Consider the following 18162-nt stretch of genomic DNA (forward strand, 5'->3'; position numbering starts at 1 on the left):
GTATCTATTTACTTCACCTTCCCTCCAGTGACAATCAGGAAAAGATGATCTATTTCCTTCTCCTTGACCGCAAGGAAAGATATCCCAGTCAAGAGGACCAGAACCTCCCCCCACGCAACGAGAGTGGTAGGATCATCTAAAAAAGAAATATAATGGTTTGAAATTTTATGATATTTAAAAACTTACATTGAGTCCGAATACGGTGAATTCAGTGCATTTATGAGCAATGTTCCCTCTAAGATGCGTGCGTGCGCAACTGAGCACTACTCTCGTCTTCTCTGCGCAGCAGCAATCATAAGGCGCACAATAAATAAAATCCAAACTTTTTTTAACCCCTTTCCCCATGATGGCGCCGTTTACTCGGCAGCCAGTGGCAGTAGCTCTGTCCACTCTTATGTTTCTCGTGTTTTACAGCCCTTCTATCAAGCCGTGAAATCGGGTGAGACCTGTATAGATCTACTGTGTGTGTGGTTGTGTGCGTGCGTGCGTGTCTGTGTGTCTAGTATGTGTGATCGTTTGTCTTCAACCTACACAATGGACTATAAATGGAAATTAGCCCCCAGCTACAATCTTACATATATGTTCATTAACATGAATATAAATCAAAGCAAAATCATCGAAAAATATTGCATATAAACAGAAACTTGACTATCTCAAGTGACACGTTCAGCAGAAAAGTCATTTGAACGAGAATGAGAAGTGAGAAGGACAGATGTGTAAAATAAGGTAAAATTTAAGTCGGATTTGTGCATATTCTAATTGCATTTATGAAGATGTTTTATTCATATATATATATATATATATATATATATATATATATATATATATATATATATATATATATATATATATATATATATATATATATATTCATTCATGTTCTGAACTGCTTTATCCACTTTATCACTCGCTGGAGCCTATCCCTGCTGACTTTGGGGCAGGGGCGGGGGACACCCTGTATCGGTGGCCAGCCGATGCCATGCACACTCAGACCCATAACTAGGGGAAATTTTAGAGTGGCCAATCAGCCTACAATGAATCATTTTTGGGATGTGGGAGGAAAATGGAGTACTTCGAGAAAACAAACGCAGGCCCAGGGAGAATATGCAAATTCAACACAGTTGGACCGACCTGGATTTGAACACAGGACCCCGGAGTTGTGAGGCCGACGTGCGAACCACTCATCCGCCGGGCCACCCATTCATAGATATTAATCATTACATTTTATTATTCTTTAAATAATTTATGTGTAATAGACATGCACCTGCTTTTGGCAGGTGTGATTCTGGTGTGTGCCCATATCGAGCAAAGGTGATGTTGCTCACACTGGTACTCAGACAAACAAAAAATTAGAGGGAACATTGCTTTTGAGCCATCAACTTGTCACAGGTGTTGGGCACGTCTTCCAGGCCACACTCTGTGGAGTAAGGACCAGCTTGGCAGAGTGATCTGGTAAATTACAAACTGAGGTTGATGCTACCATGAAAATTAAGATGTGCTGAGTTTTACACTCGAGAGCATTCATAAAAATAAGGGCTCTATTTGGATTGTTGATGACATTTCTTTATGTTCTACCATGGTTTAGACCAGGGGTGGGCAAACCGGTGCTTGATGGCCGCTGTGGGTGCAGGTTTTTGTTCCAAGCGATTCAGCACAGTCTTTGACCAATGAGATTCCTGCAGAAAACAAGAAGCACCTGGCTGTAATTCACTGGTTGTACTTGGAGGACACCGGATTGGTGAAAAGGTCCCCTTTATGGGTTCGAATAAAAACCCGGATACACTGTGGCCCTTATGGGGATTAGTTTGCCCACCTGCCCACCCCTGGTTTAGACCTTTGGCCTCTTAGGTTTGTGCTTTTTTTTAATAAGTTACTCAAAGATATTGATAAAATTATGACCTATTTACTTGTTACTCAATCAATTCTGATTAGCAGACCCTCCCAGGAAACGTGTGGATTCACCCATACTAAGTCGTCATGGGAAGCGGAGACCAGAACGGAAGTCAATGGAGGTGCTTAGTCTCACGGAGGGAGGATCACCCGTCCCAGTGCGGCAAGCCATCGAAATGGCAAGTCAGGGACAGAGGTAATTGACTGAACTCTAGTCCATTAGTAAGACCCATGCCAAAAAAAATGTGAAATTAGAAAATTACACACAATTCTCCAATCGCAATTGGAGGTGTTTATGTTGCAAATATAATTTGGTGATATTTCAATTCATTTATGGAGACATCTCTCTAAAGAAGACCTGAGAATTTCCACATTGTTTGATGATGTGGGGCTGCATGCTCGAAAAGGGGAAATGGCTGTTGTCACACTTTCATTGAATGCACGAGCTTACAAATGACACTTTTGGCCACATTTTTGTTCCATTTGGTAAAATGACGTTTGGATATGACTAAATAAAGCTATAGAAAAAGCTTTTTGTGTGCTGCAATAAGCAGCTATATATATATATATATATATATATATATATATATATATATATATATATATATATATATATATATATATATATATATATATATATATATATATATATATATATATATATATATATATATATATATATATATATATATATATATATATGTATGTATATGTATGTATATATATGTGTGTATATATATATATATATATATATATATATATATATATATTTAGATATATATATGTATATATATGTGTATATATATGTATATATATATATATATATATATACATATATATATATATATATATATATATACATATATATATATACATATATATATATATATATATATATATATATATATATATATATATATATATAGAGAGAGAGAGAGAGAGAGAGAGAGAGAGAGAGAGAGAGAGAGAGAGAGAGAGAGAGAGAGAGAGAGAGAGAGAGAGAGAGAGAGAGAGAGAGAGGGGGGGGGGGGGGGACTTTTGCATGGCAATGCGCTTGTGACATAACATAAACAAATTTAAATGAACTTAGATTATGATGCAGACACTCAAAAATAAATTTTATCTAACCTTACACGAAACTTAATTCTAATTTTGTTTTAAATTTTGATACCTTTCTTCTCCCGGGTTGACTGTATTTGCCCCGCCTCCACCCTGACTTTCAGATGCAACCTATCGATTGTTTGCTTTTGTATTCCCTTCAAAATATTCCCAAAATGATGCACACAAATGTCCTCACAATAGGATAATGCACGACCACTTACCAATGAGGAAGTAGTATATACGGCATTCGTACTGACTAACGGGAAAAAAAACATTGAAAATATGCAACGCTCCGCCCAGTACTCGTAGAGACATTATACGAGGGAGTTGCGACCAGAGAGACATTACATGAGGGAGTTGCGGGGAGAGAGACCGTGCCCAAGATGTTCTTATGAGCAGTCTCTCATCAAACACTTGATGTCAGAACTGTGAGGCCAACGCGCTAACCACGAGCCCAAAGCGCTGATCACTCCTCCACTTGACTGCTGCTCAAGACAACATTTAGTAATTTATTTCTTAGACTATGCCCATCTAAGTCTTTTTCTAATTAGTTAAGTATATGTTTAATATCAGTGAGTGATTTATTCTTACTTGACTAACTGTTCTAAATCAATGTATCTTAAAGACTACGGAAGCCAACGGTACTTTCCCAAAATAGAAGAAACAAAACATGTTTTTATGATCTGTCTTTTTCTTAATTTTTACATGTGTTCTATTTTAGTATTTTTTATGTGGTGTGGTAGCTCTTGTCTTTTTTGTTATGTGTTTATACATGTATAGGTCACGGTCAATTAGTGGAGCATCATCGGGTCTGTCCATCAGTCCGCTTAGCAGTCCGAGGGTAAGTGTCTTTCCATGCTACGGATTCCTTCATTGAAACCTCACTGAGTTCCTTTGCTGCCATGTTTTGGTATATTCTGGCATGCAGATTATAATGTATGTTGGCCGCTTATCACCAGCTCCATCATGAACCTGTGTGACCAGCCAGAATTAGAAAAAGTTGCAAATGTATTGTCTGTGTATAATCTATCATTAAAATGACGGAAGTATATTGTGAGCACACCTGCAATTCTTTGGACAACGATTAACCAATGTTACAAAGCCATTATTCGATTTGAATATATATTATATATATTAGAAGAGTTTAATACACATTTAACACAATCAGTTTGATTTTATCTAAAGCAATGGAAAATATAAGGCAGTTTTGATTTTAATTGAAAATCATATTTGAAATAAATAAATCCTCTAAAAGAAATGATAAAATAACATTTTGATCAATGCTTTGCATTTTAATTCACTCAGATTCAATTGGGCTTCAGGAATACCTATTTATAATGCGTCCATCTGAAATCTTGGATTGGCCATCTGATAAAAGTGAGAGAGGGAAAGGAGTAATCTCCGGTCTATTCAATAGAATGAGACTGAAACAAAAGAATTGATGACAGTATGGAAAATTTAGAAAATATTTTGGGTTACTCTCCCCAAAATATTTTTGGCTTTGAATCTGAAAGCTACAATTTATAATAATGAACTCCAAACAGCTCGCTTTAATAGCATGGTTTTCCTTTTGAAATCTACAGTGGTACTTTTACTTAATGTTTTCATAACTTGTATTTTTCCTAAATAAAGCAGAATTTTGCATGTGAATTCTGTAATTAATTCCACGGTCCTCGAACACCTACACACTACTGCTCCTTCATTTTATTCGCTCGCGTAATTTGAATACAGGATGCGCTTTAACAACACTAGAAAAACGTTTTTAATTTTTTTTTGATAATCGGACATAATCTTTGTCATCGTCATCAACACCAAAAGCCTAATTGTCATCATACCCATACATTTTTTAAAAAGGACTTGTTGTTGTTGGGAGGCAATGTAAGGCCAGCAAAGTGTAGAGTGATTGTCAAACAGGACGCGACGCTAACGCAATAATTTCAAAATAAAATGTTTTTAAAATATTCGGATCATGTTTTTGTAAATTGGAACAGTAATTTACATATCGAAGGGTTTAACCCTAACCCTAACAATAACCCAAACTGAAAATTTCTTATGTAGGTAGAAGCATTCGTAAGTAGCTGTACCACTGTAGTACTTAAGGATTCCAAAAATGGAGCCAAGTACTGTAGATAACCACTAAACATGCATTCATTTTCTGGAGCACTTTATTCTCACAAGGGTCATGGATAATGCTGGAACCTATCCGAGCTCACTATGGGCAGCAGACGGGCGACACCATCAATCGGTCGTCAGCCAATTGCAGGGCTCGAGCAGACAGACAACCATTCATGCTCACTCTCATACCTAAGGGATATTTAGGGTGTCCGATTCAGCCGTCTGGCTATTTCAAAATCAATTGGGTGACACATTTTGTGGAGGCTTTTTTCCCCTAATATTATGGGAGAACTTTTCAACTTCCTAAGCTGCAATAAAAGAGAGCTAGAATGGCATGCAAACCTAATGTTGTTTGCGTGAACATTGCTGTTGTTTAATTCTCTATGTTACTTTCTTATTGAGACAATACATGCTATAATCACCACGCAAATTACACTTCACAAATAATTGTGTATTATGTTTATATTATTCATTAAGGTTAGTTAGTTTGTTCCATTTTCACATACATACATATACTTGTCTATGCCCTTTCAGTGCTAGGTGGGAGCACTTGCTTTATAATGTTGCCACAAGAACAAACTATAACATCATGTCAGATAGGCACTACTCTAGCTTGTTCAGTTGCTTGTTCAGTTGTGAGTTTATCTCATTCGAAAGACTTGCTCATCCACATCATTACAATGCTTTCACTCTGCTGCCTTGGGTAGAGGGTAATGCTTTGTTACCTTGCAACTCTACCACGAGCTAGTGTTTTAGGGTTGCACCGATATATCTAGCTTCGATTGCTTTGTTGAACAAAGGGAAAAACTAACAATTTTCATGTGGACCAACCACGTGGACACAGTTAAAGGACAAACTGAATTATGAAATTTAGGTGTTGGGTGCAAGATGTCATCCTGTTTTAAAATTGTCACAAAATATGAAGTCTTACTAAGTTTTGTATAGGTGCGTAGTTTAAAAGACACTCACAAACAATATATGTCAAGTGCGGTTCACAAGTAACAGAAAGTCGCTCTATCTTTTTTTATGTCGGTGCATCTCTGCTGTTAATTTATCAAGAATGCTTCACTGCTGCCTCCTGGTTTGCTGATAATCACTTTGCTAATCGCATGTTGTGTTTTTCTTTTTTTTCTTGCACTCTTACCACCTCCTCCCTGCTCCACTTCTCAACTCATCTGCCACATGATTTTTTTTCTTTTCCTGCCATGCTTTACTCATGGGAATAAACACTTGCTGGTCCACATTGTTGCCTATGGCTGCCGCTCTTTCTCTTTGTTGAATCTGTTGTCATGTTTACCGGCGCATGACCAATTACAGCCCAATCGACGTTTTTTCATCCTGCCCCAGTCCCCAGACCTTTGTTGGTCCCCAAATTGTAGCCCCACCCACTCTCTTGATGCCCGCCTTAACGGAGTGGGGCCCCGAACACCTCACAACTTCCAGCCCAAGATAGGGTCTCCCCTTATGCACCCTCGTACCCAAACCCTCCCTGCCAAGCCCAAAGTCTCTGCGAAACCTATGCTGGCTACCAGGTCCAACCCTCTTCCCAATAGAGTCGAGACAACCTCCAACCCCAAGTCTGACCCCTCCACTCCAAGCCAGCCTCTAGTGCCCTGCATCCCCAACAGCCCCTGTGTGAGACGGCACCCTCCGCTTACTCTACCCGCAAAGCTTCCCATCCCTCTGTCTCCCATGCCTCCTATGTCACCCCTGCGTCGTCACCACCTGCACCCTGACCACAACGGCAAATCTTTCCACAACTCGCAGGTAACCCCCCATGCTTCTCCCAGAGGAAGTCCTCTCCCCACTCCCAAAGGCACGCCCGTGCACACGCCAAAGGACAGCCCGACTGGCACGCCCAGCCCAACACCTCCACCAAGCCCCTCAATTGGTGGCCTGCCCTGGCGGACGCGCCTCAACTCTATCAAGAACAGCTTCCTTGGTTCACCTCGTTTCCATCGAAGGAAAATGCAAGGTAGCGTTTGACCGGAGGATTGACATTCTTAGACTATCTAATAGTTGAGTGAGCCAAAATAGAACCTTTATAGCTCTCACAATACATGTATTCCATACTTCAGACAGTGATATAGATATACTGTGTTTATAGTAGGTTACAAATATCCTTTTCTTAATGTGTAGTGCAAAAACTGGGATAACAATGGCTAGGTTCTTTCTATAGCAATCTTTATCATCTCTAATCAATTTAACTGAGTCATTTTCACAAGAAAGTCATTTTCTAGTGCGCAAACTATACTTACAGTATACAACACTGAATAGCAGGCAAAGTTTGGTGATGTCGCACTAGCATAATATTTGCAGTATTAGTCTTTTACAAATCACATTTTTATTTTGAACACGGGACGGCCCCTGTGTCCGCAGATGGTTAGCGCGTCAGCCTCACAGCTCTGGGGTCCTGGGTTCAAATCCAGGTCACATCCACCTGCGTGGGTTTGCTCCCGCATACCAAAAACCTGCACGTTAGGCTAATTGAACACTCTAAATATGCAATGTCACCTTTCTGGTTGGGAAAGAGCCTAAGGTAGTATGTGAGGTTGAGAAATTCCGGCTCCATATAGTTGGGCTCACCTCTACGCACCGCCTGGGTTCTGGTACAACTCCTCTAGAGAAATTCCGGCTTCTTATAGTTGGGCTCACCTCTACACACCGCTTGGGTTCTGGTACAACTCCTTTGGAGGAGAGTTGGACACTTATCCACCTGGGAGTCGCTCACAGTGCAAGGCGCTGAGCAGGTGTGGGCATACTTATTGCTCCCCGGCTCGTTGCCTATACATTGGCAGAGCTGCCAACCTCCAACGGCCCCATTTCAGGAGTACCCTTGTCCCATTTCCGGAGTTTATCCGAAGTGAATGCGATTCACGCAAAATCGATATGTGCTGAAGTCGCACAATGCACTCTTGTCACCAAATTATTTTGGTTTACAGTGCAGTTAAATCAGTATGACGGAAGCTGTAGCGATGGTGGGAATTTCGAGTCTTTTGTGTCATTTTGTACTCTTCTGAAATGGTTCCTTAAAAAAATTAAGTGAAAATTTTGGGGGGTTTCCAGAGTTTATGGAGTTTGCCCGGAGTCCCGGAGTTTTGCATTGCATTTCCTGGTAAGTTCCTGAAATTCCAGAGTAATTGGCAGCTCTGCATTGGGGTCCACCATGGTAGACGAGAGGTGAGGGATGTCATCAGGTTTGAAGAGACCTATCGGGTCTTTTTGCCCTACTCCAGGGGCAGCTAATGGGTCTTGGCTGGCCATGCGGCTCTGGTGGTCTTTGAAGCAAACGTCTGTCATGGGAAGAGTTTGGTGTGGTTTATGGACAATAACATTCAGATGGGTCAGAGGAAGTTTTGATCCACCATCCGACATCTCAGGAGGGGAAAGCAGTGCACCATCAACACAGTGTATAGTGACCAATAAGCAGTAGACAAAATAAATGAACGTATGAATAAACTAGTTCATAGCACTTGAGTGGAATACAATAAATTGCCTACCATTGTGTTTCATTAAATAACTCTTAAAAAAATACATACAGACGCTCCCTTACTTACGAACGAATTACCTTCCGAGCGCTTGTTCATAAGTTGAATTTGTTCGTAAGTTGATTCAGTGCTATATTTTGTATTATAATTTATGTTTAAGGCCTATTTCAGTATATTGAAGGTTTATAGAAGTGCATTTGCATGTTTAAGGCTTGTATAAGTAACCAGCATTGGTTTGTACTGAATTTTTTTTTTACAAAATGGAGAGAATACATACAGTACTGTATACATATATTAGAGAGATGGAGAGTGAGATTTACCAGAAACTTACTGGAAGAAGCTATCTAATGACGATTGCACAGTTTTCTTCTTTTTTCAGCATCATTCAATTGATTTGCAACCGTTGTGCAACGTTCAATATTTGGGTCCTGCTGCTTGATCTTTCTTTTTATAAATGGTAGTGACGGTCGAACGATTCAATTTGTATTCTCGTGCAACCTCACCACTTTCTCACGCGCATCAAACTTCTTTATTATTGCCACTTTTGTTTCAAATGAAATGGCTTGCCTCTTCTTTGCACCTCCCTCACTTGAAGCCTTTCGCTTTTCACCAACAATATTTAAGATATTTAATGATAAAAATGAAAAAGATTCTTCGCGCACTGGAGATACGTCACGCACTGCAACGAACTGGGCAGAGGAGGGTGGATGCTGGGTGAGCTGAGCTCTCACAGCACCAGGCGTCGGTATTAGGGGCAGAAAGAAGCACTACTCAGAAAAAGGCGCGCAATACAAAATCGAACTTACGAACATTTTTCGACATTTGCAGACATGTTCGTATGTACCCTATATATATATATATATATATATATATATATATATATATATATATATATATATATATATATATATATATATATATATATATATATATATATATATATATATATATATATATATATATATATATATATATATATATATATATATACATATATATATACATATATATATATATATATATACATACATACATATATACACATATATATATATATACATACATATATACACATATATATTTATACATATATATATATACACATATATATATTTATACATACATATATATATATATATATATATATACACATATATATTTATACATATATTTTTTATACACATGCCAAGTGTCTTAAATACAGTAACTGACCAAATTCATGCATGTGCAGTTCCTACACAGGAGGACATGTCCAGTCTCACGCCAGATTCTTCACCAGAGTGAGTAACACAACTGTACACCTAATGATTCTCCTGTAAGACTAACTGTTCAGATTGTTTTTATTTTCTGAAATCGATGGGATCAACTAGTTGTAAGTGTGAAATGAAAGTTGGATATCTTTTGTCACAATGTGTTTAGGAACCTCGACTAATAAAGTTTGGCTTCAGCATGAACGCATCAAGTCACATTGATTCTGCTTGAGTTGAAAAATAAAACATAAACAACTGGATAGTACAGTAATATGATAGTATACAGTAGTACGAGTGTCCCAACATACGAGAAATTTGAAATACGAGGACAATTCCGAGCAAATTTTTATTCTACTTTCCGAGCCCCTTACATATGCTGTTTTACAGTTGTGACATCACAGTTCGAGCAGGGGTTTCAGAATTTTCAAACTAAATTTCTCAAGCCTTTGGGTTTGAGATTTATGTATTTGTAAGAAAGCATGTTTTTTTATTTATTTCTGCATCACCCAATAATTATTTATTTTAAATATTAATTGCTTAAATTTAATCATGAAAAGGTATATTAAGGGGTGTTTTTCAAGTTCCAAGTTTTTATGTCATTTGTCTTTTGTGTCTCTAGACTTGCAAAGAAGTCGTGGTTTGGTAACTTCATTAACCTGGAGAAAGAGGAGCAGATTTTTATCGTCATCAAAGACAAACCTCTAAGCTCCATTAAGGCCGATATTGTCCACGCTTTCCTTTCGGTAGGTTTATTTCTTAGGTTTTTTTCTTGATGCATTCTCTTTGAAGTGTATTAGGACTAGAGCAACATTTTATTTTAATCTACAAACCTTAGTGTTGACCATTCATTAAAATCAAACAGTTGCACCTTATTTTCTGAACTGTTTTATCCTCATTAGGGTTGAGGGGGATGCTGTAGCCAATCCCATTTGTGTCCGGGCCAGAGACGGGGAATACCCTGAATCCGTGGCTAGCCGATCGCAGGGCACAAGGAGAATGACAACCATGCACACTCACACCAATAGCTATAAATTAAAGCCCTGGATAATATCAAACAAATCCATTTGAACTAAAGTCAAACGAGACAACAATTGAAAAAAAATCATAGCTGCTGGTGTCAGAAATATTCCAGTTTAATAGTGAAGGTTTTTACTTTTCCAATATTTTTGGGGAGTATAAAAATGTGGATTATTTCAAATTTTACGCTGTTAGTATCCCGGTTATTGTAATATTCCAGTAACCGTTTGTTTTTTGTTTTGTTACTCTTCAATGTTGAGTATTGATGCTATCTTCATATCTATTATGAATCTTATTGCTTTTTGTCAACACTGACACTACAGTTGTAATCAGAATTATTTACCCAATCGACTAATCTTATAGTTTCTGCGAATGAAACTAATTTTTTTTAGCAAACAATCAGGCAAAATCATTTTAATTGAATTTTATAATTGCTGTTGGTGCACATTTTTCTCTTTGGGCAGTGTTGATATGAATTGTCAATGACTCGCAGATATAGGTACAAACCAAAAAATACCTGTTTTTCTTTAAACCAAAGATATAGCAGTGATAATTAAAAGAAAAACTAAACTTATTGCACTGTACGTATGTGGAACAATGATCCATGGATCAACTTTACACATTACGTCTAATGAAATTGCAACAACTTTTGTGCGACCAAATGAGAACATCAGTCGTCATCAGGTCAAAATTCAAAGTTTATTCAAACAGAGGATTGTTAAAACTTTAAATGATGGCATACTGGAACAATTAGGTCCATACTGCCACCTACTGTACAAGACTGTGTCGTGCCTATTTCTCCACCTTGATTTCAACCATGAGCTTGAGTTCATTGAGTTTGCAGAGTTTCATGTTCTTCCCGGGCTTGCGTGGGTTATCTCAGGTACTGCGACTGCCTCCCACATTACAAAAACATGCATGGTAGGCTGGCTGATGACTGTAGCAGTATGTGCGTGCATGGTTGTCTGTCTCTTCAGGGTGTCCCCCACCTGATGCCCAAAGTCAGCTGGGATAGGGTGTAGTACCCCCCGCTACTCTTGTGAGGATCAGCGGTTACGAAAATGAATGAATAGTTAATTGACATTGCAAACTAGGGATGTCCCGGAGCTGATTTTTCTGTTACTATCCGATAACTAGTCCGATCCCCATATTTTTAGAACCGTAATAATACAGTCACACCTGTCTGTACTTATGAAATTAATTGCTTCCAGAACTTGATCGTAACTTGGATTAACAAGATTCATAAGAGCTGTTCTTTATATATAAATCCTCTAATTCATTACACCGTCCTCAACAAACAAACAACTAAACCTTTTAAAAATGATCCAATGTTGTATGAAAGATGTGTGAAACACAAAAATGAGAGAAAATGATGTATCTGTGTCTGAATCTGAATAAGAAGCATGCAAAAACATTTTCTTTTATTGCAGGACTACAGGGCAGTGTAAGGGAGATGCTAACATTAGCTCACAAATACACAACTTAAAATTATAAATTGAAAACAACTTATTGTTTACAAATATGACATGATCCTCTATTCCTATGTTTAGTTTCAAAAGGAAAGTACCGTATTGGCCCGAATATAAGACTAAACATTTTTGGTTGGCTTACATTCGGGGTCTACACATTATACCCATTCACAACGCTAGATGGATCTTTAAAGTGAATGCTGAACACTTAGATATTTAGAAATTTAAAAATTCACCATGAAGTGCACATATAAATTATCCATAAATAAGTAGTAATAATGAGTCCACTTAAATATGCAGTGAGCATAGATACAGTTGTGGTCAAAGGTTTACATACACGTGAAGAACATAAAGTCATGGCTCTCTTGGGTTTCCAGTTATTTCTACAATTCAACTACAACAAAAAAACATTCATGAAGTTTGATTCTTTTATCAATTTATTATGGGTTAACAGAAAAAGTGATCAAATCTGCTGGGTCAAAAATATACATACAGTAACACGAATTAGCAATTTTGGGGACTTAGAAAGTTGTGTCAGTGAAATGAGCTTCATAGAATGGCCTCTTAATTTCTTGTGACTGATGATGAGTGAGTACAGCTGGTGACTTCTCTGAAGCCATTTAAATAGGGCTCATTGGATGCAAACGCCCACAAACGCTACAATGGGAAAGTCAAAGGAGCTCAGAATGGATCTGAAAAAGCGAATCATTGACCTCAACAAGTCAGTAAAGTCACTTGGAGCCATTTCAAAGCCTCTGTGGGTCCCAAGAGCAACAGTGCAAAAAAATGTTTGTAATTCTAAAGTGCATGGGACTGTTTGTCACTACCACGATCAGGAAGAAAACGCAAGCTATCACCTGCTGCTGAGAGAAAATTGGTCAGGAGGGTGAAGATTCAACCGAGAATCACCAAAGGCAGATTTTCCAAGAATTAGAAGCTGCTGGAACACAGGTGTCAGTGTCCACAGTCAAGCATGTTTTACATCTCCATAGACTGAGAGGCTGCCGTGCAAGAAGGAAGCCCTTGCTCCATAAACGGCACCTTAACGCTCGACTGAAGTTTGCTGCTGATCACATGGACAACGATAAGACCTTCTGGAGGAAAGTTCTGTGGTCAATAAAAACAAAAATCGAGCTGTTTGGGCACAATGCTCAGCAATATCTTTGGGGGAGAAAAGGTGAGGCCTTTAACCTCAAGTACACCATGCCTACCGTCAAGCACAGTGGTGGTAGTATTATGCTGTGGGGCTGTTTTGCTACCAATGGAACTGGTGCTTTACAGAGAGTAAATGGGATAATCAAGAAGGAGGATTACCTTCAAATTCTTCAAGATAACCTAAAGTCATCATCCCAAAGATTGGGTCTTGGGGGCAGTTGGTTGTTCCAACAGGACAATGAGCCCAAACACACATGAAAAGTGGTAATGGAATAGCTACATCAGGCTAGAATTAAGGGTTTCGAATTGCCTTCCCAAAGTCCTGACCCCATTGAGAACTTGTGGACAATGCTGAAGAAACAAGTCCATGTCAAAAAGCCATCAAATTTACCTGAACTGCCCCAATTTTGTAAAGAATAGTGATCAAAGATTAAACCAGAAGCTTGCCAGAAGCTCAAGTGAACCATGATATTATGTTCTTCACAACCTTTGACCACAACTGTATAGTTATAATCATTTGTTTCAGATGTACTGTAATTATTTCCTGTATAAAAATTGAATTTCATGTTCAAAAAAAGAGACGGCGTCTTCTTATCAGGGATGTCTTATATTCGTGCCAATATGGTAATACGTAACCCTCAGCAGGGCCGGTGGAGTGAGTAGTTGGCGTGTCGGCATCACAGCTCTGGGGTCCTGGGTTCAAATCCAGGTCATGTGTTCCTGTGTGGAGTTTGGATATTCTCTCCGGGCCGACGTGGGTTTCCTCCCACATTCCAAAAACATGCATGTTAGGCTGAATGGTCACTCTAAATTGCCCATAGGTACGGGTGTGATTTTGCATGGTTGCCCCCCCCCCCCCCCCACACACCGCGATCCTAATGAGGACAAAGTGGTTCAGAAAATGAGATGAGTAACCCTTAGCAGACATATTTGTTAGTGGTTTGATTCACAGCCAGCAAAAAGCACAATGGTACTGAAAGTACATGACAACTGGATTGTATCCAATTTTGTGACAAAATCTGATACTGTCATAAATAGCTGTATCGGATACGAATACGGATTCTGAGTGTATGATCAGTATATCACAAATGCCAACGTACCAGCGGGTCTTCTGTCTCCTTCATTTATCTTAATGCTGTTATCATATCTTAATCGATGCTTAAATGGTCTACTTTCCTCCTCAGATACCCAGTTTGAGCCACAGTGTCATATCGCAGACCAGTTTTCGAGCTGAGTACAAGTCGACAACTGGACCAACAGTTTTCCAGAAGCCTGTGAAGTTTCAGGTGGACATTTCCTATTCAGAGAGTACCAGTGCTACCAAGGAGAACGGCATCTACTCTGTCACTTTTACACTTCTCTCAGGTCAACTACAAAGTGGCTCTTTTGTTAATTTAACTCCATGCCCAAAGACCTCTGTAGTCATAATAATAAAATGTATGTATGTAACTATACATCTATAGATTCAGAATCATTGCCAGGGTGCGTGCGCAGTGCAAGTACCAATACCAACAAAGTCACCTGTGACACCCAATTGACCCTGTGACACTCAAGAGAGCCACATAGTTGAGGGCAGACGTATCCTTGGCAGCCTTAGTGTGGCATGACGCACACAGCAGCCAGTTGTGCAGGTATGGCAGAATATTTATGCCCCGACTGCAGGGAAGGCAGAATATTTATGCCCCCGACAGGAGGGAAGCCAGAATATTCATGCCCTCGACTCGAGAGAAGCCAGAATATATATGCCCCCAACTGGAGGGAAGCCTGAGTATTGAGATCGAGGCCACCCAGTGGCCTGAGACTTGAGCAGCCCATAAGCCTCAGTCCCTACCCTTCCAGCCCCAGTGGGGCCAGCGGGCCGGTACCCACGCCTATGAGCGGTCGGGAGGCAGACGGGCAGACCGCTGTGAGGCCTGTAGGGGGCATACCCTCTAATCAGCAAAAAAACATGCTGAACGACGAGGGACGAAGCCCAGCCAAGAGGGCTGCAGGAACACCTCTGCAGTCTCGATAGCTGTTTTCTGTGTCTATGGACCGCAATAGTTCTTTAGAGAGCAAACGCTGCAAAAGCACCGCAAAGCTGGTCAGGCTCCACCAGGACCTCACAAAGCATCTTCCGAGCCGCCTCTATTTTGGGGGACTGAGCAACCCACATCTGGCCTGTATGAGGAACAACATCATTCAACCTAGCTCCATCCTGACCAAGGCAAAAGCGTGCTAATATTTGATGCAAACAAAAAAAGCAAGCTGCAAGCTGAGGAAATGGGGCACAAACAAAACTTACATAGCAAGCAGGGAGGCTAGGGGCAACAGGCCGTTGTCACGGGAGCTGAACAACCCTGCCACATTCTGGGACAGATTGTGCACGAAGCCATCAGCAGCACGGCAGCGTACTCGTAACATAAAATCAACACGTTTAAATGAACTTGGATTACGATGCAGACACGCTCAAAAATAAGTTTAACCGAACCTAACACTAAACTTAATTCAAATTCAGTTTGACATTTTGCTACCTTTTTTCTCCCGGATTGGCACTTTTTGCCCTGCCTCCACATTGACTCACAATCAATATCAAGGGTTGTTTGAGTTTGTATTCCCTTCAAAATGAACCCAAAATGATGCACACAAATGTGCTTACAATAGGATAACGCACGACCACTTGCCAACGAGAAGTAGTATATACGCCATTCGCACTGACTAACGGGGAAACACAAAAACACTGAAAAAATGCGATGCTCTCCCCAGTGCTCGCAGAGACATTACAAATAGGGTGTTGCGACGAGAGACATTACACAAGGGGGTTGCGGGGAGAGAGACAGTGCTCATGATGTTCTTATGAGGAGCATCTCACGTCCGCTGTCTGATCGTATATCAAAATTTGCCCAAATATTTCCCCAAAATTCTACTTGTATCTCGACTAGCTCGTATACTCTTTCGTAGGTCAACCAAGGGTCACAGGTATTGAGACTTGCACTGTGCAAGAACAAAGGGATCATTCACCCCTTACAGCACCACCTATGGCGGTCAGTAGGGACGAAATAGAACTCTAGTACAGTTGTACCTCTACTAAGAATTTAATTGGTTCCAAAACTTTTTTCGTAACTTGAATATTGCCTAAGTGGAGTCGTACTTTACATATGAATTCTGTAATTCGTTCCACGGTCTTCAAAAAAACTACCAACTAAACCCTTTAATAATGATCAAACGGTCTCACTTCTGTATGAAATAGATAAAAATGAAAGATAATGGTAAGGAAATCATGTATTAAAATGAATAACAAGGATGCAAAATATTCGTGCAATAGTAGAGTGCAGTAAGGAGGAAGCTAACGTTAGGACATAAACACATGCAATAAACACATTTAAACAACTACAAATTACGAATTCAATATTACTTAGCATTAAATAGAATGCCTAAGGACTAACAGTTTCTCCATCTGTTCCTTCAGAGAGGCCATGCCAAGCAGTCATCGCTTTTAATGCTTCCTTCTGCTTCAATAACGTAGCAATACTAGGTGTCGGGTTACAGATGGTCATATTGCGTTTATTGATCAACCGCTCGCCATTTTTTTATCTTCTTGTTTTCTATTAAAAACAATGATTTGAAATAAAGAACTCAGTGACAAGGGCGGCCCAGCGGATTGAGTAGTTAGCACAACGGCCTCACATCTCTTATCCTGGGTTCAAATCCAGGTCAGTCCACCTGTGTGGAGTTTGCATGTTCAGTGTGGGTTTTCTCTGTGTAATCTGGTTTTCTCCCACATTCCAAAGTATGAAAGGATGATTGGACACTCTAAATTGCTCCTAGGTATCGGTGTGAGTGGTTTGTCCGTCAGTGTTGTCCCCCGCTCTGGCCCAAATTCAGCACCTTTTGCAACCCTGCTGAGGATAACGCGGTTAAGAAAATGAATGAACTAATGATTTCAGTGACGATAAATGGCGGTCTAAAGGGAGTTGTTGTTCTGAAAGGCTCCAACAGGAAGTAACCCTGGCCACAATAATATTACCAGGACAATTTCCAAATAAAATAACGGATTACGGCAAATGCATTTACATTCCTAACTTGGATCTTGTTTTCGTATTTTGGGGCATATCAAATGGTTTTGTAACGTGAACCATTCATACCTGGAGGCATTCGTAATTAGTGGCCTGACTGTACTGTGATCCTTCACCACTTCGCAGGTTCAGTACATCACGTTTTTTTTACCTGAAGTATAAAAGGAAGTTCATTAAAATCTACATTGAAAAGCACAAGCTGAAGAAAGGAAATGAAAAATGGCGGAAGTCAGGATACCGCTTCATCTTTGGCGCTTAAATGGGTGGCACTTAGCGCAGAGGAAGAAGACATTTTCACCGTAGAAGAATGATGCATCGATAATCCAAACAGCTTCGTGCCAGAAAGACGACGGCGAGCCTCTTCCAGCATTGTATGGATTTTGAAATGCCTTTTAAACGTCCTGAAATTCACGCTGAAACTCTCAAGCAGAAGACAGGAGATGAAAAATGGCAGTGAAAAATGGCGGTGAAAAATGTCGGTAAAAACGGCGGGGGAAAAGGCGGAATTCAGGGCAGCGGATTTATGCTTCTCCCTTTTCTCAAGGCTGGGTGCATACCCAGAAGAAAAAAGGCATGCCACATAAAACAAACGAGATGGCCCTGATGGCCCGCAACTGCTATA

The 18162-nt window shown here is 39.7% G+C and overlaps 1 protein-coding gene across 3 annotated transcripts in view; it reads left to right on the plus strand.

Moving 5' to 3' along the window:
- LOC144194022 (serine/threonine-protein kinase BRSK2-like) overlaps positions 1 to 18162 on the plus strand; it is a 55462-nt gene that overhangs the window by 30495 nt on the left and 6805 nt on the right. Inside the window, exons 11-17 of one of the 3 annotated variants that reach the window (XM_077712770.1) lie at positions 29 to 126; positions 1933 to 2086; positions 3772 to 3832; positions 6424 to 7081; positions 9826 to 9874; positions 10464 to 10587; positions 14670 to 14850. In XM_077712770.1, the coding sequence (XP_077568896.1) occupies positions 29 to 126; positions 1933 to 2086; positions 3772 to 3832; positions 6424 to 7081; positions 9826 to 9874; positions 10464 to 10587; positions 14670 to 14850 (1325 nt within the window). The remainder of the gene's footprint in view (positions 1 to 28; positions 127 to 1932; positions 2087 to 3771; positions 3833 to 6423; positions 7082 to 9825; positions 9875 to 10463; positions 10588 to 14669; positions 14851 to 18162) is intronic. The other 2 variants (XM_077712772.1, XM_077712771.1) reach the window with 2 other exon arrangements.

The sequence above is a fragment of the Stigmatopora nigra genome, chromosome 3 (genome assembly GCF_051989575.1).
Source record: "Stigmatopora nigra isolate UIUO_SnigA chromosome 3, RoL_Snig_1.1, whole genome shotgun sequence".
Taxonomy (NCBI): Eukaryota; Metazoa; Chordata; class Actinopteri; order Syngnathiformes; family Syngnathidae; genus Stigmatopora; species Stigmatopora nigra.